The sequence below is a fragment of the Salmo trutta genome, chromosome 7 (assembly GCF_901001165.1).
Source record: "Salmo trutta chromosome 7, fSalTru1.1, whole genome shotgun sequence".
NCBI classification, from domain to species: domain Eukaryota; kingdom Metazoa; phylum Chordata; class Actinopteri; order Salmoniformes; family Salmonidae; genus Salmo; species Salmo trutta.
The window spans coordinates 37,880,667-37,907,819 of NC_042963.1; the positions used below are offsets into that span (position 1 = coordinate 37,880,667).

Genomic DNA, 27,153 nt, shown 5'->3' on the forward strand with positions numbered 1-27,153 from the left:
TGGAAAATTTCGGGGATCTTTTATTTCAGTTCATGAAACATATGACCAACACTTTACACGTTGCCTTTATCTTTTAATTCAGTATATAAAGTTGTTTGTTGCTTTTACAAACCATGTTACCTCAAACTGTATACAGCAGCTTTGGCTGTTCAAAACACTAGAAAAAAAGCACTGATACCAGATGGAAGTAGTGTTGACTGGCAGTGAACACAAATGGGCAAAAAAAAAATATATATTTCACACAATTACATTTAATGTATAATTCTTAAGCTTGTAAAGTAAGAAACATGTTTACATAGTGGCATTTTTACTGTAAATGAATAAATACAGCAGAAATGCTCTTGCATGCTCTCAATCTTCTTAGTAAAAGCTTTTAACAAATAATCATAATACAAAACAGTTTTTAATTTTTCTCTGTACAGTATGTATACCTTGAATAACAACACATTGACTCTTCACAGGTGAAGCCCTGAACATGTACCAAATCAGACATCACCAAAGGCTCTCTGGGGAAAGGGAAATAACAGGGTGAAACGAGCAGTCCTCTGATGTAGCTAGTGCAGCCAGAGGCTTCATGGGATAGATACACAGGTCCTCCAGAGCTGCCCCAACCCAGGCACTGAGTCATCAAACCAATGACGTCAATAGGAACTAATGGTTCTATGCAGGTTCATGATAATAAGGCACTAAATAGAAGAAAACGGTCCAAAGCGGGGCTATCTGAACTTGTCCAATAAGAAACACTTTTGTTTTCTGTTGCAAAACATTTTGCTACAGTGTGGCCTAATGAGCACAACCCAACTCAGCAGATCATGAGAACGCATCCGGATGAATGGGGGCAACTTCAGGCTGGTTAAGAGAGGAGTGTACTGAGAGGTTTAGAAGGGCCAGGGTATTATTGATTTCCATTACTGCTTCTTCCTCTTCTTCTTGGGCTCCTGGCTCTGCTCTGGCTCCTGAGAGGCTATGGTCTGAAGGGAGAGAGACAAACCAGCACTTACACATGTATCCTCCTCAAAACTCACTTGGATATGTGGTGTCAAGACACTGACGAAATGAATGACTTCAGCTCAGACCATTGGGTCTGGGAAAGACACAAAAACGATCCATGGAGTTCTAACTTTTGAATGTGGGCGATAGCAGTAGATGTGAGGAATGCAGGAGTATGGACAGGACTAATTAAGCATTAGTGAATTTGGTGTGAAAAGTCATGATGGAGCTGAGTGAATAGGAGACTAAATCAAAGTTTTAGATCGCCGTCATCTATACAGTATGTGTCAGTGGTATGGTTGATGCTCACTTGCTGACTGTTGTCGTGCTCCTGCAGCGCTGCCTCCAGAGTGGCTGCGTTGATGCGGAAATCTCTGGACGTGCTCAGTTTCATGTACTGCATCAGGTTTACCTACACAACAATAACACCCAGACACCTGTTTCTCACTGTTACAATAATGCAGTGCTTTGGTTAGTTCTGGAGCTTGGTCTGTTACTGAGAAGTGCCCATACGGCTCTATATCTTCTATTGTGTCCACCATTCCAGATCTTGATTTGTCTGGTTACAAGCAGCTACACTCATCAATTCAATGTGAGACAATCTCCCATCCCAAACCACTCCCTTACATACCTTTGATTTCTTGGAGAGGGTGATGAGGTATTTCTCATACTGTTCTATACTGTAGATCAGGTTGGGAATGGCCTTGGTCTCACGTAGGAGTTTGGCCTTGAGAATGAGAGAACAGCACACATGGTTTTAGTTAGACCAAGGCTCCGAAGATCAGTTGAAGTGGTTGTAAATAAAAGGTCTAACAGAAAGTCTTACTGATGCTGTAGCAGTGGCCTCCCCCTCCTTTTTCTTCTTCTTTTTATCATCTGCACCTCCACCGGCCAGCTCACCACTCTGCAGGAAAACACACATCTCAAAGGTCATAACAACAAAGGCCTCCTAGCTAGAGGACAGTGTCAACAAGAAAGGTTTTATTAGCATTTGCACCGGGTGAAAGTCTATCCCTTGCTCAAAAAAACAGGTGCAGACACTTAGTAAATCTGTCCCATAACTGTCAAAGGTCGAGGACAGAAACAAACGATGCCACCTGCTGGCAGACAATTGCTGATGGGGAGGCTAGATTACGTCAACACGAGGCTATACCTGCACGTAGGTGATGAAGGAGTAGCACTGTGGAGTCAGGTGAGAGCCGGACAGCTTGACCTGGAAATACAGGGGTATTAGGGATTTTAGTGGAGACACACACACACACCTGGGGCTCATATGACAGGTAAAACAGTAATGTACATTGAGGGCAATGCTGCAGACTCACCAGCTTCTCCACGCGTGCTGGGAGCAGGCCCTGTTGGCCTGAGCACAGTTGGATATACTGCAAAGGAAAAGATAAGTGGGTAATTCATTTTAGAGGGAATATAGTAGGTAGATATAGTGAAGTCAGACTTACATATTTGACCAGGGTGGTGAGGATGGTGTATGTGGGTATAGTTAATGTTAACTCGAAATGACACAACGACATGGTTCCAGTTTAACAACGTTTACTAAACCGTATTAGCAAACTATATGGTTGCCATAGCACTCAGGCCAGGTTCATCAACAACTAATAACAGAGTGATAGCCCCGTAATAACAGAAATATAGGGATACTTAACCTTTTTGGGATAGGGGGCAGTATTGAGAATTTTGGAAAAAATATGTGCCCATTTTTAACTGCCTCCTACACCAACTCAGAAGCTAGAATATGCATATTATTGTTCAGGTTTGGATAGAAAACACTCTGAATTTTCTAAAACTGTTTGAATGGTGTCTGTGAGTATAACAGAACTCCTATGGCAGGCAAAAACCTGACAAGGTTTCAAGCAGGAAGTACCCTGTCTGACAAGGAGTCGTGCGTCTTGCATCTGTTTATTGAAAAGTAAGGATCTTAGCTGTAACGTGACAATTCCCAGGGCTCCGATAGGCTCTCAGAACCCGGGAAATAACTGAAGGTTAACGAGGCAGCCTCAGGCTGAAACACATTATCGGCTTTGGCAAGTGGCGGCTCAGAGGACCTTTGAATGAGGCGCGTGCACGATTCGCTCCTGAGGAGAAATTTTATTCGGCTGTTTAGGCTCAATGCATATTCCGGTCGGAATATTATCACTTTTCAATGAGGTAAATGGCATAAAAATTGGTTTTAAACAGCGGTTGACATGCTTCGAAGTACGGTAATGGAATATTTAGACATTTTTTGTCACGCCAATGCGCCATGCGCGACACCGTGATGAAGCATTCTGATAGTGTCTAGAACTCACGAACAAAACGTCGCTGTTTGGATATAACGATGGATTATTTGGGACCAAACCTACATTTGTTATTGAAGTAGAAGTCCTGGCAGTGTATTCTGACGAAGAACAAGCAAGGTAAGAACATTTTTCTTATAGGAAATGTGATTTTGGTGGAGGCTGACCTGGGTGTGTGTCTAAATAGCTAGCCCTGTGATGCCGGGCTATGTACTTAGATTATTGCAAAATGTGCTTCATCCGAAAAGCTATTTTAAAATCGGACATATCGAGTGCATAGAGGAGTAATGTATCTATAATTCTTAAAATTATTGTTATGCTTTTTGTGAACGTTTATCGTGAGTAATTTAGCAAACTGTTAGTAAATTCCCCGGAAGTTTGCGGGGGTTATGCTTTTTCTGAACGTCACATGCTAATGTAAAAAGCTGTTTTTTGATATAAATATGAACTTGATTGAACAGACATGCATGTATTGTATAACACAATGTCCTAGGTGTGTCATCTGATGAAGATCATAAAAGGTTAGTGCTGCATTTAGCTGTGGTTTGGGTTTATGTGACATGATATGCTAGCTTGAAAAATGGGTGTCTGATTATTTCTGGCTGGGCACTCTGCTGACATAATCTAATGTTTTGCTTTCGTTGTAAAGCCTTTTTGAAATCGGACAGTGGGGTTAGATTAACGAGATTCTTGTCTTTAAATAGCTGTAAAATAGTCATATGTTTGAGAAATTGAAGTAATAGTATTTCTAACGATTCAAAAATCGCGCCACTGGATTTCAGTGGCTGTTACGTAGGTGGGACGAGTTCGTCCCACATGCGCCAGAGAGGTTAAAACATGAACTTAACAGTTAAGTCACACTTACATATTTGACCAGAGTGGTGAGGATGGTGTATGTACGGCTCAGCTCTCCCAGCAGTGTGTTAGTGCAGACTCCAGATGGCAGGGCGGTCTGGACCAGCTCGTTCAGGGCGGTCAGGAGAGTCCCCAGTTGCAGCGTCAGCGCCTTCTCCACTGGGTCCTGCTGGCCCGCAGCCTGGGTGGTATCATCTGGAAACACACACATGAAGATGAAGGACAAAGATGGTGCATGTGTGTGTGTGCAGACAGGACAGGGACGGACAGAGACGGACTAGGGCAAGTACCACATTCACACACAGGTTACACATGTAGAGATATCCTCTACCCTGCTACTCATCCTTCCCAGTTGAGGACTAGTCATGCTGTGTGTGTACCGTACCAGAGCTGAGCCTGTCAGGGACCAACTGGCCTTTCTTCTTGGTGATCAGCCAGTCCACCTCATCCAATACTTTCCCCACCTGAGACAGCACCAGGAGCTGAAAGAAGAGAAATAGGACATTAAAGGTTAAGTATGAATTTTGTCCACAAATGAACTGAAATGTCTATTATACAGTGCATTCGGAAAGTATTCAGACCCCTTCACCTTTTCCACGTTGTTACATTACAACCTAAATCTAAAATGGCTAAAATACAATTTTCTTCATCAATCTACACACAAAAACCCATAATGACAAAGCAAAAAACTGTTTTTTAGAGATTTCAGAAAATGTATAAAACAAAAAAAAACAACAGATACCTTATTTACATAAGTATTCAGACCCTTTGCTATGAGACTCGAAATTGAGCTCAGGTGCATCCTGTTTCGATTGATCATCCTTGAGAGATGTTTCTACAACTTGGAGTTCACCTTTGTTAAATTCAACTGATTGGACATGATTTGGAAAGGCACACACTTGTCTATATAAGGTCCCACAGTTGACAGTGCATGTCAGAGCAAAAAACAAACATGAGGTCGAAGGAATTGTCCGTAGAGCTCCGAGACAGGATTGTGCTGAGGCACAGATCTGTGGAAGGGTATCTAAAAATGTCTGCAGCGTTGAAGGTCCCCAAGAAAACAGTGACCTCCATCATTCTTAAACGGAAGAAGTTTGAAACCACCAAGACTCTACCTAGCACTGGCTGCCCGGCCAGAGCTAGGAAATTGGGGGAGAAGGGCCATGGTCAGGGGGGGTGACCCAAAGAACCCAAAGGTGCTTCAACAAAGTACTGCGTAAAGGGTCTGAATACTTACGTAAATGTAATATTTCCGTTTATGTTTAATACATTTGCACAAATTTCTAAAAACCTTTTTGCGTTGTCGTTATGGGGTATTGTGGGTAGATTGATGAGGAAAAAAATATTTAATCAATTTTAGAATAAGGCTGTAACGTAACAATGTGGAAAAGGTCAAGGGGTCTGAATACTTTCTGAATGCTCTGTATATAAACAGTTACAGATTAGTGAAGGCCATCATGTAGTTATTTTGTTAAATACTTCTCCCTATTAACTGAAATCAAACTTTTTCAAATCCATTTTAGCTGTCGCGCTAGGTGTTTGGTCCGAACAGATACACAAATCATGGGAATTTGTCACGCAATGCAGACCCTCCGAGGGCCCTGCTCCCTCCGTGGCTAAAGCCAGTGTGAGAAACGTGCTAAGGTACGTCTTGTAGATCTTGAGGGATGGGATAGGTATAATCTGTCTAAAATCCTGCCAAGCATCCCAAAAGCTAAATGGACAATGGACATAACTGTGAAGTTAACACCAAGAATTTACTTTTAGATCTACACGTGCCTAGGGGTAAGGGTCAATCAGGTAGGAAGGGTGAGACACAATAACACTTTGCATTTAAAAGGCAGGTAGGTAAGCGCCACTCACTGTTGTCGGCGCAGCGGTCTTCATGTTGACGATGGCAAAGTGAGACTGCTTCTCCACTTCCAAATCCTGTTATTGTATAATTAAACCACAACAGTATGGCAGGATTGGGGTCAATTCCACTTCAATCAAGGAAGAAATTGAATTTCAGTTTAATTCCTGAATTAACGGAATTGGAATTGACCCCGACCCTGCAGTAAGGCTAAAACAGCGCTGACATTTTCTCTCTGATCATAATGATTTCTTCTTTTGGGTCAAATACTATGACCATCTGAAGGCTGTTGTCAGTGAGATTGCCTGGTGATACAGTGCGGTCTGTAGCAGTCGGTACCTGGTCGATGTCTCCCAGCTGACTGTGTATGTCTTGACAAAGCTCCCACAACAGACTGACGGGACTCTTGTAGAGCACGTGCACACTGAAGAGCAGGGAGAGCAGGCCTTTACTGAACGCTACGTCCTCTGGAGGGAGGGAGGAAAAGAAAGCCGGAGTGAGTGAGTGAAAGATTGAGGGAGGGAGTAAGAGAAATAAAGAGGGAGGGAGTGATGAATGAGGAAAAGAAAGGAAAAAGAGACATAACCACTTCCCGTTCTATTAAATGCAGAACTCTTAGCAGCATTAATGCCAAACTGATTCTTAGGAACAAAAGCTCTTGCGTATGTTGTGACAGAATTCAAATGGCTCCATTGTGTCAGTTCAGACCTGTTCAATCGGCAGTGTTTTAAAATCAATTAATTGAATTTTAATCAAAATGGCAATATTGATATGTGCAATATCTCATGCCATGAGAGTAACATTCTAACTTAATAAGGGTCCCCTGGGAAACTCTGACCAACACTTTGGTTCCTACAACATCTACTGTACCTGGCTTTTTTTTGTTGTAATGCCAAACAACACCAACCATAGAATCGGAATGCATATTTTATTTCTATGGTTCCAACAATTCACCAAAGGGTTTTAATCTAAATCACAAGTGAAATCACAATCGCAATAGCTGGTAAAAAAAATAAAAGCAATTTGATTATTTGCCCATATCATGCAGCCTTGGGCCTAGGGTTCGAAACTGTAACACTTTATCTTGACTGTTGCCATTTACTCACCAAAGCTGGTCTCCTTGCAGATTTTCACTGTCCAGGTGATCATTTGAACAAACTGGGAGTGAGGAAGAGAGAGAGAGAGAGAGAGAGAGAGAGAGAGAGAGAGAGAGAGAGAGAGAGGGGAAAGAAGAGAGTGAGCAGGAGGCCTAGCCCACTCATCCAAATCCTCACTTGCTCTATGAAGTGCACTTGGGAGGGTGCCTACCTGCTGGGAGGAGGGTTCTAGCTGGCGTGAGAGCACACTCAGGATGTTTACCAGGAGCTGAGCCTCCTTGCTGTTGAAGTCCTCCTCCCCTCCACTCAGCTGGGTGAACAGTGCCCTCTGTGGATGGACAGGGCAACAGTGTTAATTTTGGCACTTTTCTTTTAGATTTAGCCTAGTCTTAATCATTTTTGTAAATGTCTTTTCATTTTAGTCACATCACATTTTGTATTGCCTCATTAAAAATCACTGACTTCCATGTGCACAAACATACAGTACCAGTCAAAAGTTTGGACACCTACTCATTCAAGTTTGTTTCTTTATTTGTACTATTTTCTACATTGTAGAATAATAGTGAAGACATCAAAACTATGAAATAACACATGAAATCACGTAGTAACCAAAAAAAGTGTTGGTTCAAAATATATTTTATATTTGACATTCTTCAAAGTAGCCACTCTTTGCCTTGACGACAGCTTTGCACAATCTTGGCATTCTCTCAATCAGCTTCACCTGGAATGCTTTTCCAACAGTCTTGAAGGAGATCCTACATATGCTGAGCACTTGTTGGCTGCTTTTCCTTCACTCTGCGGTCCAACTCATCCCAAACCATCTCAATTGGGTTGAGGGTGGGTGATTGTGGAGGCCAGGTCATCTGATGCAACACTCCATCACTCTCCTTCTTGGTCAAATTGCCCTAACACAGCCTGGAGGTGTTGGATCATTGTCCTGTTGAAAAACAAATGATAGTGGGACTAAGTGCAAACCAGATTGGATGGTGTATCGCTGCAGAATGCTGTGGTAGCCATGCTGGTTAAGTGTGCCTTGAATTCTAAATAAATCACAGTGTCACCAGCAAAGCACCCCCACACCATCACACTACCTCCTCTAAGCTTCATTGTGGGAACCACATGCGGAGATCATCCGTTCACCTACTCTACGTTTCACAAAGACATGGCTGTTGGAACCAAAAATCTCAAATTTGGACTCATCAGAACAAAGGACAGATTTCCACCGGTCAAATGTCCATTGCTCGTGTTTCTTGGCCCAAGGAAGTTTCTTCTTCTTATTGGTGTCCTTTAGTAGTGGTTTCTTTGCAGCAGTTCGGCCATGAAGGCCTGAATCACAGTGTCCTCTGAATAGTTGATCTTGAGATTGGTCTGTTACTTGAACTCTGAAGCATTTATTTGGGCTGCAATTTCTGAGGCTGGTAACTCTAATGGCGGTCCTCATGAGAGCCAGTTTCATCATAGTGCTTGATGGTTTTTGTGACTGCACTTCAAGAAACTTTGACTAACCTTCTTGTCTTAAAAGTAATGATGGACTGTCGTTTCTCTTTGCTTATTTGAGCTGTTCTTGCCATAATATGGACTTCGTCTTTTACCAAATAGGGCTATCTTCTGTATACCATCCCTACCTTGTCACAACACAACTGATTGGCTCCACAAATGAACTTTTAACAAGGCACACCTGTTAATTTAAATGCATTCCAGGTGACTACCCCATGAAGCTGGTTGACAGAATGCCAAGAGTTTGCAAAGCTGTCATCAAGGCAAAAGGTGGCTACTTTGTAGAATCTCATAAAATATATTTCGATTTGTTCAACACTTTTTTGGTTACTACATGATTCCATATGTATAATTTCATAGTTTTGATGTATTCACTATTATCCTACAATGTAGAAAATAGTACAAATAAAGAAAAACCCTGGAATGAGTAGGTGTGTCCAAACTTTTGACTGGTACTGTACATACCCTTGTCCTACCAAAATATTTGTATGCATTACATCCTATTCTCTTCCCAACAGCAGAAATATTACAAAAATATATAGGAACATATAATAGTTATCTGGCCATGTAAATGTCTAATTCAGCCTACTTAGATATTACATACAAAACAAACAGACACACACAAGCACAGAGAGACCGAAGCAAAATCACCAGATGGTGCCGCAAAGTATTGTCAAAGTAGTATGAGTTGCACCTCCGTCAGTCGGTTGTGTCATTGTCATTGTAATCAATGTTCCACAGACGCTGCAGACACATCGATGTCCAGAAGTAGAATGGGAGCTAATGACTGTTTCGCCCAGTGATGTAGTCGAGTCACTAAACTGAGTACGAATCGAGTCCCAAGTCCCCTGTGCTCAAGTCAGAGTCCAAGTCAGAGTTCTTTCTGTGCCACGTTCTCGAACTTTGCAGATATAAATTCCAAGAATAGAACAAACGTTATTCCTTATTCAACATGTCTGAGGCATGTTTGTTCTACATAGCATACTTCCATCTGAACGTTCCAAAACGTTGGATCCTGCTGAACGCACCCCAGGTTGTTAGCTATAGCTAGCTAATGGAGTAACATGACTGAACAAGGTGTAGCCTAACAAATGGTTAACAGTCCGGTCCGCAAGTAGCCTAGTTTTAGAACGGTCCGCGATATGCTTTATGAATATAAAATGTGGCCCACCAATGCACAATAGAAATAAAAAAAATGTAGCGCCGGTATTATGGGTAATTTTTTTTGTGTGTTAATCTTCAAGCCATTTTCTGGGTAAAAGAGGGAGACTTGGCTACGTTGGCTACATAACCTGGCTATGAAATGCAGTGGGGAAAGTGGGAGGGTTGAGTGAGACTACAAATGCAAAGACAGCCTACTTTTCTAAACTCAAGGGAGTGACAAACATAGCTAGACTGTTGTTTACTATTAAACTCAATGCTGCTATTGTTTTTAATTTCATAAAGCAGTTTCTTAACCAGGCAAAGGGTAGTGGCTGGTGGTGACTGGTTAGCTACGGGGAAGCAAGACAGTCCCCTGTGCGATGTGTATAATCAGATCTGGAGCACAGCCTATCTGCCCACCCTCATTGCTTGCTCTCACCAGCTGATGTTGGCTGTGTGTGCGCATCCTTCCCATTGCTGAACAGAACTTCGCTGATCCTAGAATTCCTGACAGGCCGCCCCCAGGTGGTAAGGGAAGGTAACAACACATCCGCCACGCTGATCCTCAACACGGGGGTCCCTCAGGGGTGTGTGCTCAGTCCCCTCCTGTACTCCCTGTTCACTCATGACTGCGTGGCCAAGCACGACTCCAACACCATCATTAAGTTTGCCGATGACAACAGTGGTAGGAATGATCACCGACAACGACGAGACAGCCTATAGGGAGGAGGTCAGAGACCTGGCCGTGTGGTGCAAGGACAACAACCTCTCCCTCAACATGATCAAGACAAAGGAGATGATTGTGGACTACAGGAAAAGGAGGACCGAGCACGCCCCCATTCACATCAAAGGTGCTGTAGTGGAGCAGGTTGAGAGCTTCAAGTTCCTTGGCATACACATCACCAACAAACTAACATGGCCCAAGCACACCAAGACAGTCATGAAGAGGGCACGACAAAACCTATTCCCCCTCAGGAGACTGAAAAGATTTGGCATGGGTCCTCAGATCCTCAAAAGGTTTTACAGCTGCACCATCGAGAGCATCCTGATGGGTTGCATCACTGCCTGGTATGGCAATAACTCGGCCTCTGACCGCAAGGCACTACAGAGGGTAGTGCATATGACCCAGTACATCACTGGGGCCAAGCCTCCTGCCATCCAGGACCTCTATACCAGGCGGTGTCAGAGGAAGGCCCTAAAAATTGTCAAAGCCTCCAGCCACCCTAGTCATAGACCGTTCTCTCTGCTACCGACGGCAAGCAGTATCGAAGCACCAAATCTAGTTCCAAGAGGCTTCTAAACAGCTTCTACCCCCAAGCCATAAGACTCCTGAACATCTAATCAAATGGCTACCCAGACTATTTTCATTGCACCCCCCCCACTTTACACTGCTGCTACTCTGTTATTATCTACGCATAGTCACTATAATAACTCTACCTACATATTACCTCAATTACCGGGACTAACCGGTGCCCCCGCACATTGACTCTGTACCGGTACCCCCTGTATATAGCCTCGCTATTGTTATTTTACTGCTGCTCTTTAATTATTTGTTAATTTCATTTATTTTTAGGTATTTTTCTTAAATATGCATTGCTGGTTAAGGGCTTGTAAGTAAGCATTTCACTGTAAAGTCTACAGCTGTTGTATTCGGTGCATGTGACAAATAACATTTTATTTGATTTTGACTTGAACAGAATGATCTAGAATCTGTCCAAGGTCACATCCTGTATACTTTAACACTTCAGTCACACCTGGAACTGGCGAATGTAGAAAGCAGTCTTCTCTGTGACGCTGGCATTCCCTGGCCCATGATCACTCCCTTCCTCCACAGAGACATCTGAAAGGAAACCACCACATTATATGTTTTTTTACAAACTGTTACGGACAAGACATCTGTTATTCACAAAATCATCTCTACAGGAACCGACTTTGACGAGGAAGCCATTCACAATAACTTATTTAATTCATTCAATTGACAAGTGTGAATGAACAGTTCTGTGTGGTAGTTCAAAGTGTGTGGAGTCAAGACTTGGGCCTTAAGGAAACTCCCTGTTCTGAAAGCATTGTGAATGAGAGCTGTCTGGGGATTTTAGTTTTGTGGTCTCAAAGTTGCTTCATTGTGTCTGTTCTGAAAGTATGATCATGTGTTTTTAAACTGGAGACATCTTGGCCAGCTCTCCCTTATAAAATATATTCTGTATTTCAAATGGGATATCCACTGTGGTTTTGCATTGATATCAATAGATTATTTGAAAGATAGTTGAAACTTTAAAGTATCTCATTTCAGGATTTGAGCTTTACAGAAGACCCCTTGGTGTGACGCATTGAGAATGAGAGCAGTTTGTGTGTGTCCCACCGATGGCAGAAAGGAGCTGGGCCACCCTGGCTGGGTAGCGCTGCTGCCCGGTGCTGAAGATCCTCAGCAAGCCCTCCAGACACAGCAGCGACACACTGCAACGCTTCTCCTTCTTCCCAGCATCCTCCACTGCACACGGGATGTTGGTGTACCGCCACATCAAGACACTGGGGGAGGCGGGGGATAAACCAGTTGAGGTCTCAGAGAATATGACCAGTTGATGTCAGAGAATCTAACCAAGCGATGTCATAGAGAATCTTACTAGGTGGTGTCACAGAGAATATATCCTGCTGATCTCTCAGATAGAATCTGACCTAGTGATGTCACAGAGGTGGTGGAAGGTCTTGTCTGTGTTCTGTCCGTCGGGGCCGTCAGTGTGTCCAGTTTCCTCCAACTGTGTAATCTTTTGCAGAGCCACGCTCACAGCGTAACGCAGGAAGTCCCCACTAGAGCGCAGCACCAACAGAGCCTCCTCTCTGCTCTGAGCGCTGTCTCTGGAAGAACACACACACTTTCAGGTGCAAGACAGGCCACAAAACACACAGGTACTGTATGACTTTGAACTAAAATGTGGCACTTGTCTATGCAGCTTTGACAGAAAATACATTGCCCCATACACACACACACACACCTGAAGAGTGCAGTGAGCAGTGTTGACACAAAGCCCATAGACAGCAGGCTTCGAGGGCTCTTGCTGCTCTTGCCCTTTCCAGACTTCTCCTTCAGGATCTCAGACAGCTTGTTATAGCGACTAAACAGCTCCAGCAGTTCCTCGAAAAGACTCTTACTGCAACACACACAGTGTCATAGTAAAAGACAAATTCACTCACCGTCTCACAATGTAGCATACTATCCATCCTAGTCCTACACCTCAAGAGTTGTCGCTTGACACATTGAAATAAATTAAAATCCTATTCAGCACGTTTCCCACTCTTTTACTTCACGGGGACGGAGCATCCTGAAAAAACTTTCCTAATTTGTAAACATTGATTTAAGCATCTGAGCACACAAGTTCATTATTCAAAACCCTGATACAGTGGCTTCTCCCACAGATCCAGTGAGCCAGTCTTCTTCAGGTTACCTGTAGTTTGCCTTGGTGAAGTTGTATTCGATGAGTACCTCGTACACTCCCATCACCAGCATGGCATAGATGCTATTCTTCACCCCCACACTGGACAGGGAGAACTCAGCCGACTTATCCTGGAGGGGGGGTTGCAGAGATTACACCACTTCAGTCACAGTGTACTGTTGATGTAATCTCTGCCACTGGACAAGCCGTCATTGTAAATACAAACATTTCTTAATTGACTTACCTGTATAGATAAAGGTTAAATAAGGAAGCATTATACATCAGCCCTCGTGTAAACGTACAATTCAAAACACTATGTGCAAGTTTCAAGTTGATAGAGCAAAGAGAAGTTAAGTTATTAGGGTTTAATTGAGGACACAAATATGTTTTTTTTATAAAGATGCCTTGAGGAAAATGTGGTCCTTATGACAAGAAACAATGCTATACCAAGTTTTGTGGTTGTACGTCAAACGGGTGAAGGGGCTGAGCCTTAAACTTAAACCAATTGGTGACATTTTTGGTGTCTGAGAGTAGCGGTGTTGATATAGCCAAAGTATACTTTTTAACCAATCGGGCATTGAGACATTGCGACAAGTGCGAAAGAAAGAATTCCATCAGAAATAATAGGTGTGCTTGCTTACAGCATCGCTGCCAGCACCCCTAATAAAATACTCTATTGTTGTTCATTCTACCACTCAAAAGCATTCTACTTCTCTCCCCCTGTAAGATTTTCTTACAGAGTTGACCTTAACCACAGATTACACTACCACTAACTGCAACCTTAAATATTACTACAGTACTCCTTATGATAAACTAAACTAACCATAACTACATATTTTTTAATGTTTATTTGAGAGAAGGTTGAAAAAAGGCCCCTGAACGGCAGGTAGAATCCCAAAAAAGACAAAAAGGCTTGTAGAGATACTGTTGGAATCAGCTAAACTTTGATCATTGAGGTAGTAAATGAATGATAGGAAATGAAAGAGACTGGCTGTTGTGTTAGAAGTTAATTGTTCTCTGAAGAAAGACAGAAGGCTTTGGAATGTGTTTGATGGAGGAGAGGAGAGCGATGTGTTGATATAGGGAAGACAAATGGATATCTGTGGATTAGATGAAGGAGGGGTTGAGGTCAGGAGGTGAGGTCAGTTCCCCTAAGGGAGTAATCAGGGTTAGTATCTGGTTACCTTCTTTCCTGTGGAGCCATAAACTGTAAGGAGGAGTGTCTTAAGTAGGATGCATATAAACTGTGACGTCTGAAATGTTTTGCTGTCTGATTTCAGCTGTACAGAACCTTTGGGAATAATTAAACTTGGTTAAAGCTTCTCTAGTGTCCGTGGGTTATTTACTCTGAAAAATGAGAACCTAACAGTACAGATGGCATACTGCGACGCGTGTGGACCAAACAGGACTTTCTGTATGTGACCTGCTGTAATATAATATGCAGATCTCAGGGCTCTACTCGCATACACGCCTAAATATTTTGCTGTGCGACCTGGAAATTAAATTTAGGAACATCAGTGAGCCTAGAAAAATTCAGAATTCTAGCTTTATTACCTCAAATAGTTTTCATTGTGCTCCTACATTTCTTTGTGTACGCCTACATTTTTCAACTGAGGCACACACATGGTCCTTGTAAAATAGGTCAGCGTAGAGCCCTGGATCTGACCCTACCTGTATATACAGGTAACTGCCAAATAATGGAAACACTTGAGTAAATGAGGGATACAAAGTATATTTAAGGTGCTTCATACACTGTTCTATGAAAGTCACTACTCTGATACGCACCAGCTCAAAGTCCTCCAATTCACACTTGATCATCCGGCGCGTGATGCTCTCCAGGATGCTCTGCAGCTCGTTCTGAAATCCCCCCTCTTCATCATCATCATCATCATCATCATCGTCACTCCCGCCTGCGTTGGGCCGGGCTGAACGGCGCATTCCCTGGTACCACAGCAGGCAGTGGACTGTGCAACTCAACAGATGGGCCTGAGAGGAACAGGAAGCATCAATGTCTTGATGTTCTTGTGGACGTACGCCACACACATACAAGCATGCCAGACAAGGGAGAGAAAAGCAGTAGAGTGGACTGTGCTGCTCACTAGTTGGGCCCCTTCTGCACACATACACACACACACACACACACACATGCACGCACACATGCACACGTGACATAATAGGTAAAAGTTAATACCAGAGGCTCCTGGAGGAAGACTTGGTCTCCTTGAGCACCGATGCATAACTCCAGCTTCACTGGGGGCAGAAGGTCCTGCTCTGGCTCATAGTACCGCCTCACCTAGACAGAACACACGCGTCAAATCACAGTGCAATATACCACATGTAATTACACCTTAAGATATCACACACACCTGCGAGAGCAGGGTCTGCATGATGGAGCTTGCTAGTTGAGAGTTGCGGCGGAGGACATCATGGAAACCCTACAAATAAGGCACACATGACAACCTTGTGTTAGAAGATAATATGTATACTGAAAAATGTAAATGCAACAATTTCAAAGATTTTACTGAGTTACAGTTCATAGAAAGAAGGAAATCAGTCAATTGAAATAAATTCATTATGCCCTAATCTATGGATTTGACATGAATTGGCATGGGTGCAGCCACTGGGAAGCCAGGCCCAGCCAATCAGAATAATTTTTTCCCCCACAAAAGGGCTTTATTACAGATATAAATAATGTTTGTATATGGAGATTGCATGGCTGTCAATTTTATACACCTGTCAGCAACGGTGTGGCTGAAATAGCAGAATCCACTAATTTGAAGGGGTGTCCACATACTTTTGTATATATATACACTTATCAGCCAAAGCTGACATTGTGTAGCCTCATCCCAAATATTTTTGTGCCGTTTTGTGAACACCTATGGTCACTGTCTTGCAATGGTCATTGGTACGAACAGATCTGGGACCAGGCTAGACGTTGTGGTGTGGGGGTTCCGACCTCGTAGAGCATGAGTCGTACGTCGGCCTGCTGGCCCAGACATCGGCGCAGGCTGCTGAGGATCTCCAGGCAGAAGGCCTCGTTGGCAGCAGAGTTGTAGCGGGAGTGAACGTCCACCTGGACCTGGGCACAGGACAAGTCACAGGTGAATGGACCAATAGAAATTCCCTCATAATGGCTTGAATACATGAACGAAAGTGCAGAGGTACACTCAGTGTGCACTCAGTCACTATGAGTGGTGGTACTGATATCAAGACACTAATATCAGACAGACCGAGACACACACACCTGGCTGGAGGAGATGGCCTGGCTGGCTTGGCTGGAAGCCATGCTACCCAGGACCCGGAAGTTCTTCAGCAGCAGCAGGAAGCCCGTCACCGCAGATTTCCTCCCATCCAACTGGCTGCAGGGGGTCACATGACAAGAAAGATTAATTGAGTACGAGCCCAGGGGCTGTATGAATCAAGTGTCTCAGAGTAGGATTGCTGATTTAGGATCAGTTTGGCCTTTTACATCACAATGAAAAAGACAACATGGACAGGGGTGACCTGATCCTAGATTAATACTCCTACTCTGAGACACTTGATACATACGGCCCCATCTCTGATCAGAGCTATGTATGGTTAGGACAGAGGGAGGGGGAACTTACCTGGAGAACATGGCCTTCCTCAGAACGAGAATCAGAGCATCCTTCATGGACATACTGACCTTCAGCAGAGGCTGGGGACACCACAGAGAGAGAGATCACACAAGCAGCCCCTGCACTGGGCCTGGTGTGTGTGTGTGTGTGTGTGTGTGTGTTACCTGGACAGCCTTGAGTAGCCCCTGCACGGTGGCCAGTGGCAGGTAGGACAGGTGATCAAATGTCTCTGTCACCTTGGATGATGACTCCAGAAGGATCATGGGAGCCGAGACCACAATGTCCGAGAGGAGATCTGATGATGAAGATGAGAGGGAAATCAGACAACATCCAGAAACAATCCCTAGCCCCAACCGTCTGGACACGTGGAGATCTGAGAGGATTGGACATGTGTATGCAAAAGGCCTAATGCCAAATAGCAACAAACCAAAAAATACACCTATCCCATCAGAGCGCAAGGAGAACAAGATAAGTATATTTACCTATGTAATGAGTGACAGGGGAGGCCGTTTTGGTGACCAATCGGTTCAGGACTTGCTCCAGAATCTCACCCCTGATTGGCTCATGCATCTGTTCAAATAAACCAAAGAAAGTGGTTGAAATATCAGATGAACAGGAGAAATCTTACAGGAGAGCTGCTTTAATATTCAGTCTTCCAAAATACATTGCCTGTTACAGCACTCTAATATTATAGCCTGGTTAAAGCAGACTGAGTTATGCGCTCACCATTGTTTCACTGAGCGAAATATTCAGTCTGGTTTAACCAGGTTAGTCCTAATAAAATCAGCTCTTTGAAAAGGCAACTGGGGATCAGAATCATCCCAAATCAGATATAATGCTTCAGCTGAGAACTAACAGATTGATCATAATCAGTATAATGACATTAGCACGTGGCTGTCACTTCAGATCCTGTTCCTTATATAACCTATTCATTAATCACTGTCAGTCTACATTAAATGATCCAGGGGAGGAGGCCATAGTCACCGTACCTTGAAGCCCTCCAAGAGTACCTGTCCCCCCAGCCGACAGGCCTGCTGTGTGGGTGTTTTGGCTGTGGCGTTGGCCCCTTCGGTTGCAGTCTTCCCGAACGGCCCTGCCTTGGGGCCAAAGGCGTCCATGAGGATGAAGCCCAGTTGGACCAGCCCTTGGGTCACATGGTCCCAGCCAAACACACTGCAGGGGTCAAAGGTCAGTGATGGGGTCCTTAGTTACCACACTAGCATCCCCCTGAGGTGATGCTGGAGTAAGGATCAGTTCTCCCTTTTAGATCATAATGAATAAGATTATATGGACAGGGAGGACCTGATGCTAGATCAGCACTCCTACTCCAAACGGCTTTCTGAATACGAGCCCTGACCTGTTCTTGACAGTGTCCAGGATCATCTGAGCAAAGCTGCAGCGCTGAGGCAGCAGGTCCTGCAGGAACTTGGAGCCCTGCTGCAGCTGCTCATCCTTGAAGCCCTTAGTGATCGCCCCCTTCAAGAAATCAAACAACTACACCACCAGGGAGGGAGGGGGTAAAGGGTAAAACAGGGAGGGTTAGGAGAGAAGGGAGGGTGAGAGGCTTTTCCCAATGGTCTTTCCTCGATTCCTTGCGTACAGTCTCCTCATTGGAGACGTAGTTTCAAGCTCCTTCCCCTCTAAATCTTCTCCTCCCATGCATTTTGAGAAGCAGGCAAAGAGAAGATGCGAGGAACATAGGAAAGACAAATTGAGAAAGATAATTTTTGTGATTGGAGGTTGTCTGGGTTCCTACCTGCTCCTCGTAGCGTTGAATCCTGGCCACCGAGAGCAGCAGAGCAATGCTGAACGGACAGAGCTCCCCCTGGGACCCCTGCAGAGGACAGAGACCAAACACACAGTCAACACTGTCTAAGCACCATACTGAACATTATTCAACCTACATACGGGTGACTGAATTCCTGAATATCTGGATAATAACAATTTTCAATTTGTAGACAATTTAAAGCCTCACTCCAAAAGCAGTATGAACAGCACACCAATAAAACACCCCTTCTTTATCATTACTGTCAATCTATTTAAGGGGTGGGTGAGACAGTACGTGAGAGTGTATCTGGGACCTTAACACTTTTCAGGAACTCCCTCCCCAGCTCCTGGTCAAGCCGCACGGCAAAAACTATATGCAGGATGGCTGTGCCCTCCACATGCCTCAGCTGGTCCTGAGGAATGGACTGAACCTCCACATCCATACTCCTGTGTGTGTGTGTGTGTGTGTGTGTGTGTGTGTGTGTGTGTGTGTGTGTGTGTGTGTGTGTGTGTGTGTGTGTGTGTGTGTGTGAGAGAGAGAGAGAAAGAGAGATCGTAGAGTCTTCTCATCAAGGAAGTTCACACACAGCTTGTCATTGAATTAGACATTGTGGATTATTGGTGTCATAATGCTCACTCACTCTCCATCTTTCTGTTCCTCTTTCTGGCGAAGATCCTGCTCTTTGAAGTAGCTGATGATTCCTTCCAGGACCTGTTTCTTACAGCCCTGGTAGACAACACAAACACAAGAGGTTGTTCATTCACCAAGCTATGTGGAAACATATAGGACATTGTACATACAAACAGACACACACACCTTAGCAGCCAGCAGCAGCAGCTGGTAGACCAAAGGTGGGATCTCCTGCAGGTCTAGTTTGAAGAACATCCTCAGGACCTTCTCGACCAGGAACTGCAGCTCCTCTGGGGCCAAGGGCACATCCCTGGAGAAGATTGTTTAAGGCGGGGTGTTGGTGCACTCATTAACTTAGTGCAAATGCACTCATCGACTAACATCAAACATTTCTATTGAAACCAAGTGAAGCCCAATTCTTTCAGGTTTACCTGAACATAGTGGTCAAGTGGATCACACACTGTGGGTCCCATCTGTAAACACAGAACAAATACATCTAAGTTGCATTGACCACAAGCTCTGTGTGCCATATCAGTGAGCAACCATGGCTCCCTGAAGTACATCCAACTGTTTACATCAAATATCCTTATATGAAATATATCCCTCTTAACAGTGCTCTGATATGAGACTATTATAACAGCACCTTAAACACAAGCCATTATAAGACTGGTGTCAGGATCTGAATTAATTGTTTGTATGGTAACCCTTAGAAGAAGAGTGTCACTCAATGTCATGAGGGAGCTGACTCAATGTCATTTCCAGTGTAATCCAGGACCTTACCTGCTAGTGATAAGACTATTATTTTTATTTTTTTAATCGAGTTACATATCGGGATATTACTTTTGGCAATATATCGCAATATTATTTTTGCGCTAGTCAGCTGTACCGGCATAGCTTGCTCTCCATCTTTTTAAATAGTGAGAATTTGCTTCCAGCACTTGTGTTCTCAAAGCTCCCTCTTGTCCCTCTGCAACAGACATATGGTGAGCAATATGTTTGAAACATTTAATTGCAATAAAATAGCAGTATTGAAACGCAATATTTATATATAAATATATATAGAATCGTGAGAATCTAAATACACATTGTATCAGTACCTAAGTATTGTGATAATATCGTATCGGGAGTTCCCTGGCAATTGCTAGCCCTGGTCATTTCCATGAAAAAGGACCCATGAGCAGCAACATGTGAAATTCATATGAATTTCACATGTATATATATATATATATATTTTTTTTTAATTAAGGTATATATCAGGGTTTCGCACGTTTTGGTTTTTGCCCTAGCACTACACAGCTGATTCAAATACTCAACTAATCAACAAGCTTTGATAATGTGAATCAGCTGTGTAGTGCTAGGGCAAAAACCAAACTCTGCCCTTGGGGTACCAAGGACAGAGTTTGGGATGTGCTGGCATATATACATTTTTCAACCATTTTCCATCCAAAAAAATTAGGAATCAGCAAAGGCCTTGATTTCTGCTCAAACAGATGGAAAAGGGGTCTCAGAAAACATCTACCAGAAAAAAAGAAAGTCTTAAAAAGTATAAGAAATACATCAAAACACAATAATGTTGAAATAATGACCCCCGACAACTAATATCAACACAAATTTAAATGATGGATAAATGTTTCTGCCTTCTGTAAGTTTAAGAAACTTTGCCTTAATTCCGGTAACAAAAACCCACTTATCGAAGATATTTTCTCTCCCTCATGAGAGAAGGTAAACCTATCAATTAGTTTGTGTTTTTACTGATATCAATTTTGTTTATGAATTATTAAGTGATTAAAACTCAAAATTTCATTACCCATTTTTTTTTTTTTTTTAAATTGATTTTATTATTATTGATTTTTTTTAAATCGGTAATGGAATTTCTGCAATTGAATTGGCTACAATGGGAAATCATAGTAGTCACAAACCACAGTTGGGTTCACCAATTTGAACAACACAGTAGAGTACAGTAAAGAAAAGTAGAGTATAGTTCAGTACAGTAAAGTTCAGTATAGTGCACAGTAGAGCACACTAGAATTGTTCTGTATTGTACTGTACTCTGCTGTACTCTACTGAGCTGTACTTTGATGTCCAAACTTGTGAAACATAGACATCTATGATTGGTTAAGATTTGGTCTGGTCTGGACCAACCAAATGTAGTCTTGTTAGGGGGCAAAGCTCATTAAAATAATAGCCTGTGTCTAGAATAATATCCAAATATGCAAAGGAGGATATTGCATATTTATACATTTGTGTACCTATTTAGGATACATCACCATGAAGAGAATGACATTCATATCCATAATTATGCATTTCTGTGTAGTACAGATTAGGGACCCATGATAAAATTCCGTTAGCGCAAATCCACTTCGCTTACTGTAGTTCAATAACCAAAATAGATTTTTTCAAACTCAAGGTGTCATGTGATAGCTGACACCGCATTCTTTCTGCAGACATTCTGAATCTTAATTCGGAGCAGATATTTAACAGTGTTTTTAGAAAACGTGGACACAGAAAAAAACAGAGGTAGATTTTACCGAAATTCTGATACCAAACTTTGCATCTGCAGTTCTTCCAGTAATAATGTTTTTGTAAACGTTTCTGTGCATGGAATTATATAGTTTGTTAAACTTTTAAATCAATGGTTTTTATTTGGCACACATTTTAAATGAAAAATCTGAGTCTATGCGTCATTCTGTTACTGTGGAATCGCCCCCCTATTACCTGCTGGAGCAGAGGCTGTTGATGAGCTGCTTCTTGTACTCTTCCCCACTGAGCTCACCTGTCGATATATCAGGGCAAAAAATAAGGGTATAGAAGACGATTTAGACAATTCTGTAAGGTCAGGTTTCTGCATTCATGGTTTTGAGTTTGGTTTTGTACCTTTGCCATAGGATAGAGCCTCAGTGGCAGCCAGGGCAGTGAGGACTGTTGGGAAAAGCTCCAGGGATTTGCCACTGCCCATCTTACCCAACTTAATGGCATCAACGAAGAGAGACGCCAGCTGTGCCAGAGAGGGGCCGGGCAGGTTGTGGGTCTAGGATGAGAACATACAGGGACAGGGTTATTGGAGTCTAATTATCAATACCAAACGACTTAAGTTTAAACATGAAAAAAAAGGCAGAAACAACCCTCCTCCGGGTTGTGAATAAATAAATCTGCCTATGAAACTGCATAGCCTAATTAATGGCCCCACGCAAAACAACCTTTCTAAGAAATATCACTGTACCTCTAGCATCAGCAGTCCAATGATGTCTGATGCCACCTCTGTCTGGAGATCTCCAGACTCACACAGGGGGATGCAGTGCTGGTACAGGAGCAGCCTGCGACTCGCCCCCTCTGGGGCACTGGGCAGAGAGCCTGAGTGAACACACACACTTTGAGACACCATACTCCAACATTGCAGAAGCATCCAAAGGAAATACCATGGTACAATGACAAAGGCCTGGGTCATAGTGTCAAGACATTTTTTGTATATCACACATGGTTACCTTTGAATATGGATTTGACCATGGCTCCAATGCTCTTCCCCTTCAACGCACTGTTTGTGACCACAGTGGTCAGCTAGAGGGAAAACACCCAGAGATTATTCAAGAGTTGGGTAAATAGTTTAGCCTGGTTGCCACTCTGTTTCTGCTCTATTATGGAAACTTCTTATGGAATTGACATGGCATGACAATGACAGTTGGCAAGATGGCACAAACAGATCTGGGGACTATGCAATACCTAGTTATGTACAAAGTAGTAATACAATGTGTCAATTAATACATTATTGAGATGTAGATACATTATCATAATTGTGTTGTAGGGTGTTGGGAAAATTTGTGTTGACTGGTAACCTGGTCATCAGTCAGGGATGAGAGGTACTGCTGCAGCTCAGGGATGCGCTCTCCATCAGACAACGAAACTATCTTCTCCATTATGTCAGCTCTCATGTTGGACGTCTACAAGGTAAAAGAAGACATAGACTTTCTGATATGATTTGCAGTGTATTGCACAATGTCCAATAGGGTGTTAAATTATAACAACGTTGACAAAGTTAGCTAGGTACACCACTGCCAGTTCACTACTAATCATTGGCTTTAAGATAACATTAACTACCTCACGTTAGGATAGCTAGCTATCGCGCTTCCAGTCGTGTGATAAAAGTTATTGAACAAACTTTCAGGTGAAACGACAATACCACTACTTTGGTTGAACATACCTTTGCGGGTCCTAATTGTATTGTATCGAGTAAAACGGTTTATTTTTTTTATTTTTCGGACAATTTCACCAGTAGCTAGCATGCCAGCTCCTACTAACGTTTCGAATTAGCAGCAAACTGAAATTCCGTTGTGACTAGTTAGTTACCACATTCACAAAGTCAAAATTGTCAATATCGTAAAAATGTATAAAAACAAAAAGGTCCCTTTTGTTTTTAATTTAAGGTTAGGCATAAGGTTATCAGTGTGGTTAGGGTTAAAGTTAGATTTTAAGAAGATGCATTTTAGAAATAAACTGGATTTAGCCATAATGATGACTTTGTGGCTGTAGTAACTAGTGACGACCGAAATTCCCGCCAGCAAACCTTTTCCTGTTGTCAATGTTTGCATGCCAGTGATTGGCTCTGTGTGTGTATGGAACGCCCACCATGTGCTGCCTACAAATGTCTATTTCTTTACAATAAAAAAAGAAAGAAAAGCAGACGAGTTAGCTCCTAACTAACTAAATTTAGCAACCCGAATTTCCAACGATTAGCTAGTTAGCTATATCAACTAATGAAATACGCATATTTCCACGTTGTATACCAGGTGTTAGCTGGATAATTTATCTGACAGTGTCAAGGTAACGTTAACAGACGGACGAGATATGGGAAAACATTCACTTAAACTGTGGAATGTCTTGTTTGCTAGCAGGTAACATCAGTGCATTAGGCTACATCACGTTAGTACAGTTGGCTAACAACTTAGCTAGCTACAGTACTACTTACAGTAGCAAGCTGTGTGTTTTGACAGGTTGTCTAAATAGTTTGTCACATCATCATCATCAAAATAGTCTGTCAAACCCAATATTTCCATACTTGTGTGATTTCACAGTAGGCCTATGTTTTGTCACACCCAGCTATCTAACGTTGGATACTTTGAAATTACTTAAACGTTACTGTGGCTAGCTAGCAAGACGTTTATATTGCATAAACATGCACTTCTGTGTGTGTTGTCTAATGTGCTGAGCAAGCTAAGATGTTAGGTAAAGGTTAGATGCCATTCATTTAATGTTCCATCTATACATCCAATCAGCTCACTGTTTTAAATTGTACATCTTATACTCATCCTCCCTCCTATTTCCATGGCAGACATGGTGGCCCATCTTCAAAAAGTTACCAGATGGGAGCCTTGTCCTGAAAGACAACAGCTACTACAAATGCACCATTGAGAGCATCCGGTCTGGCTGCATCACCACCTGTAAAGGCAGCTGCACTGTCCCCTGGAAGATCACCAAGGACTTCAGCCATAGCCTGTTCTCGCCGCTTCCGTCTGGCAGACTATAACGGAGCATCCACCACCAGGCCATGAGACAGTGGAAAAGCCTGGCTATCCACCTGCACCTTAAGAGACTATTTCTACTGACTCTCTGTAGCAGTATTGCTTCCATCCCTCTCCTTGCCCCAACCTGGTCTTGAGTCAGGGACCCTCTGAACAGATCGACAACTTGTCACCCACAAAGCATCGTTAATTAACTATCATTCCACAAAAGCTGTGGCTCCACACCCTGTGCCCAGCTGGGCCTCTGTTCATGATCTCCACACCTGTGCCTGACTGGCCTTGTTTTGACATCCACACCTATGCTCGGTTGTCCCTCAGTCACCCCATCCTCTGCTCTACTCCAGTTGCTCTCCATTTTCAGTAAATTATATATAATTGTAATTATTTGATTTCAATTGTTTGTCCCTCTGTGGTGTTTATTTAACTGTATATACAGCATCATTTTTCATTGATGTATTACTCAACAGTATGCCCCCCATTCTCTTAATTCACTCTGAGCAAAAAAGCCCTTTGCTGAATTCTCTAATTACATTTTGATCAATTAATGTCCGTTTTTGAATACTCCATTGTATAAACTATTTAATTGTCCTGCTTGTGTGCTATGTGCACTGATTTCAAACAATTATTGTATATTTGTCATTCTCATGTCTTCCTCCAATTCTGTCTTCAAGTGAACTTGATATTAAAAGTATAGATTAAGCCATTTCTCTTATTTGAGATAAACAAGATTTAACCCCTGTGGTGTTTTTTTAATGTTTTTATTGAACCTTTATTTAGAAAGTCAGTTAAGAACAAATTCTTATTTACAATGACGGCCTACCCCGGCCAAACCCAGACGACGCTGGGCCACATTTAGGCAACACTTCTATAAATTCGAATCCTAAAGAGGGTGAACGGTTTGACAAAAGAGACCGGTTTTCATAATAAAAAGTTATGGATGATGACAGATTTACGGGGTAAGAGGAACGAGAACTGTCGGAAGAAGCCCGATGCTATTCTACTCTCAAGATTTTCACACTAAAGGAAAATAAAGCATAAAACAACAATTCAAGGTTAAATACGTCAGCCGTGTCGGGATTCCATACATGTTGATCCTTCGTAGCAAATGCCCCTCGAATTCGCTAAACTTCTTAATAATTCCTGGTGGCATGACCTCGACTAATGTTATATCCAATTGATAACGCGTTTGACTCCTGACTAGCACGTTTTTTCCCCCGCATCTAGGTAAATTGTATTTAGACAGATATTACTACATTCCATCACGCATTTATAACGCGTGTAAATGCATTGATATACAGTATATCCACGTTTATCTGGTTGAAAACTTATTGACAATTCAATTGGAAGTCCCTACGTAGCTACGTCGACTTTGCGTCATAGGTTTCCGCCCAGGCACGCAAGGACGGGGGGAGATAATCGAAACTGCAGCTAGTACAGTTGTTGTGGTGATGTAATGTTACCCTTTTGGTGACTTCTACGGATGGCTGTGTGTGCCAGGCTCTGCGGAGTAGGTCAGTCGCGGAGGTGCAGGCGGCGACAGCGGCATAATCAACAGGACCAGGGAAGTGACTCCGACATGGACGATGAGGAAGGGGTGCGGATTGTGGGCAAGACACAAGCCGTCACTGGCGGCCCCGAAAACCCCTCGGCCGCGGCAGGGCCGAGTGTGGCCCATGAAGCCACTGCTGAATGTGGTCGTGCAAATGTCAGACTTTCGTATGGGCAAAGTGCAAGCACCGGACCACCGAACCCGCAGTCGCTGTTGGATCTGCCCCCAGAGCTTTTGGTGGGAATATTCTCCTCGCTGCCGGGCACAGAGCTTCCAAACCTTGCGCTCGTCTGCAAGACATTCAGGCAAATCCTCAACACGGAAACCATCTGGAGAAGGCGATGCACGGAGGGTAAATAATGCGGTGATCGCTCATCATTGCAGATATTCTTCTATCATGTCCTATGCAAAATGTGGCGTTTTATCAAACGGGAATTAACAGTAGCCTATATGATTTGGGACGTAGGTTAGTCTATAGGTTGGGCCAGGGAAGGGTCCGGGTATTGCGTTTTTGTTTTTGCAGTTACTATTTATGTATTGTGCTTTGGTCCCGAGAGATTCAATGTAAGATTTTTCTGAAAGCTTTCTTATCGACCAGTCTACGGGCACCGAGAAGGAACTTTTTTGATTGCTGTTATGCAATGCACCGTTCCAACCTTTGCTTTGAACACACCATTATGAAAGACTACATTGCCTCAACTATCCTTGTCTTCTACAACCCCATCTTAATATCATAACCCATAGACATAAATTACTGTAAAAGGGTTCATGCAGCTATACCTCCTGTCAACTATTCAAATCGGAGCCCGGAGGTCCAGAGTACTGCTGGTTTTGACTTAACTTATAATTATTGCGCCCACCTGGTGTCCCAGGTCCAAATCAGTCCTTGATTAGAGGGGAAGAATGAATCGGCAGAGGAATTGGCTACAACGTCTAGATTTGAATTT

The 27,153-nt window shown here is 43.0% G+C and overlaps 2 protein-coding genes, 1 long non-coding RNA gene and 1 pseudogene across 4 annotated transcripts in view; 3 read left to right on the top strand and 1 right to left on the bottom strand.

Annotated features, from left to right (window-relative positions):
• LOC115196605 (DNA polymerase subunit gamma-1-like) overlaps positions 1-524 on the top strand; it is a 57,065-nt pseudogene extending 56,541 nt beyond the window's left edge.
• fanci (FA complementation group I) lies at positions 1-26,224 on the bottom strand. 2 transcript variants are annotated; one of them, XM_029758772.1, is made up of 38 exons: positions 23,340-23,489; positions 22,975-23,079; positions 22,627-22,699; positions 22,365-22,495; positions 22,019-22,172; positions 21,860-21,917; positions 19,576-19,617; positions 19,331-19,454; positions 19,155-19,240; positions 18,828-18,960; positions 18,503-18,580; positions 18,104-18,240; positions 17,736-17,919; positions 17,229-17,316; positions 16,911-17,041; positions 16,756-16,826; positions 16,395-16,509; positions 16,107-16,229; positions 15,517-15,585; positions 15,342-15,443; positions 14,936-15,136; positions 13,163-13,281; positions 12,713-12,868; positions 12,396-12,575; positions 12,082-12,248; positions 11,477-11,562; positions 7,294-7,410; positions 7,092-7,143; positions 6,325-6,452; positions 5,997-6,062; positions 4,519-4,615; positions 4,144-4,328; positions 2,313-2,369; positions 2,144-2,203; positions 1,817-1,894; positions 1,622-1,717; positions 1,301-1,402; positions 1-971 (listed from the first exon to the last, which is right to left on the bottom strand). In XM_029758772.1, the coding sequence occupies exons 2-38, from the start codon at positions 23,068-23,070 to the stop codon at positions 909-911; spliced, it is 4,005 nt and encodes a 1,334-aa protein (XP_029614632.1). In that variant the 5' UTR covers positions 23,071-23,079; positions 23,340-23,489; the 3' UTR covers positions 1-908. The 2 variants fall into 2 exon arrangements, with proteins under 2 accessions (XP_029614632.1, XP_029614633.1); XM_029758773.1 differs by lacking the exon at positions 23,340-23,489 and adding an exon at positions 26,118-26,224 and having other exon boundaries at positions 3-971.
• LOC115197353 (uncharacterized) lies at positions 23,848-25,394 on the top strand. Its single transcript, XR_003879003.1, has 2 exons — positions 23,848-23,959; positions 24,468-25,394. It is a non-coding gene; the product is annotated as an uncharacterized LOC115197353 (long non-coding RNA).
• LOC115197352 (F-box only protein 31) overlaps positions 26,051-27,153 on the top strand; it is a 24,539-nt gene continuing 23,436 nt past the window's right edge. The window contains exon 1 of the mRNA XM_029758774.1: positions 26,051-26,558. Coding sequence (XP_029614634.1) covers positions 26,138-26,558 — 421 coding nt within the window. The 5' untranslated portion in view covers positions 26,051-26,137. The remainder of the gene's footprint in view (positions 26,559-27,153) is intronic.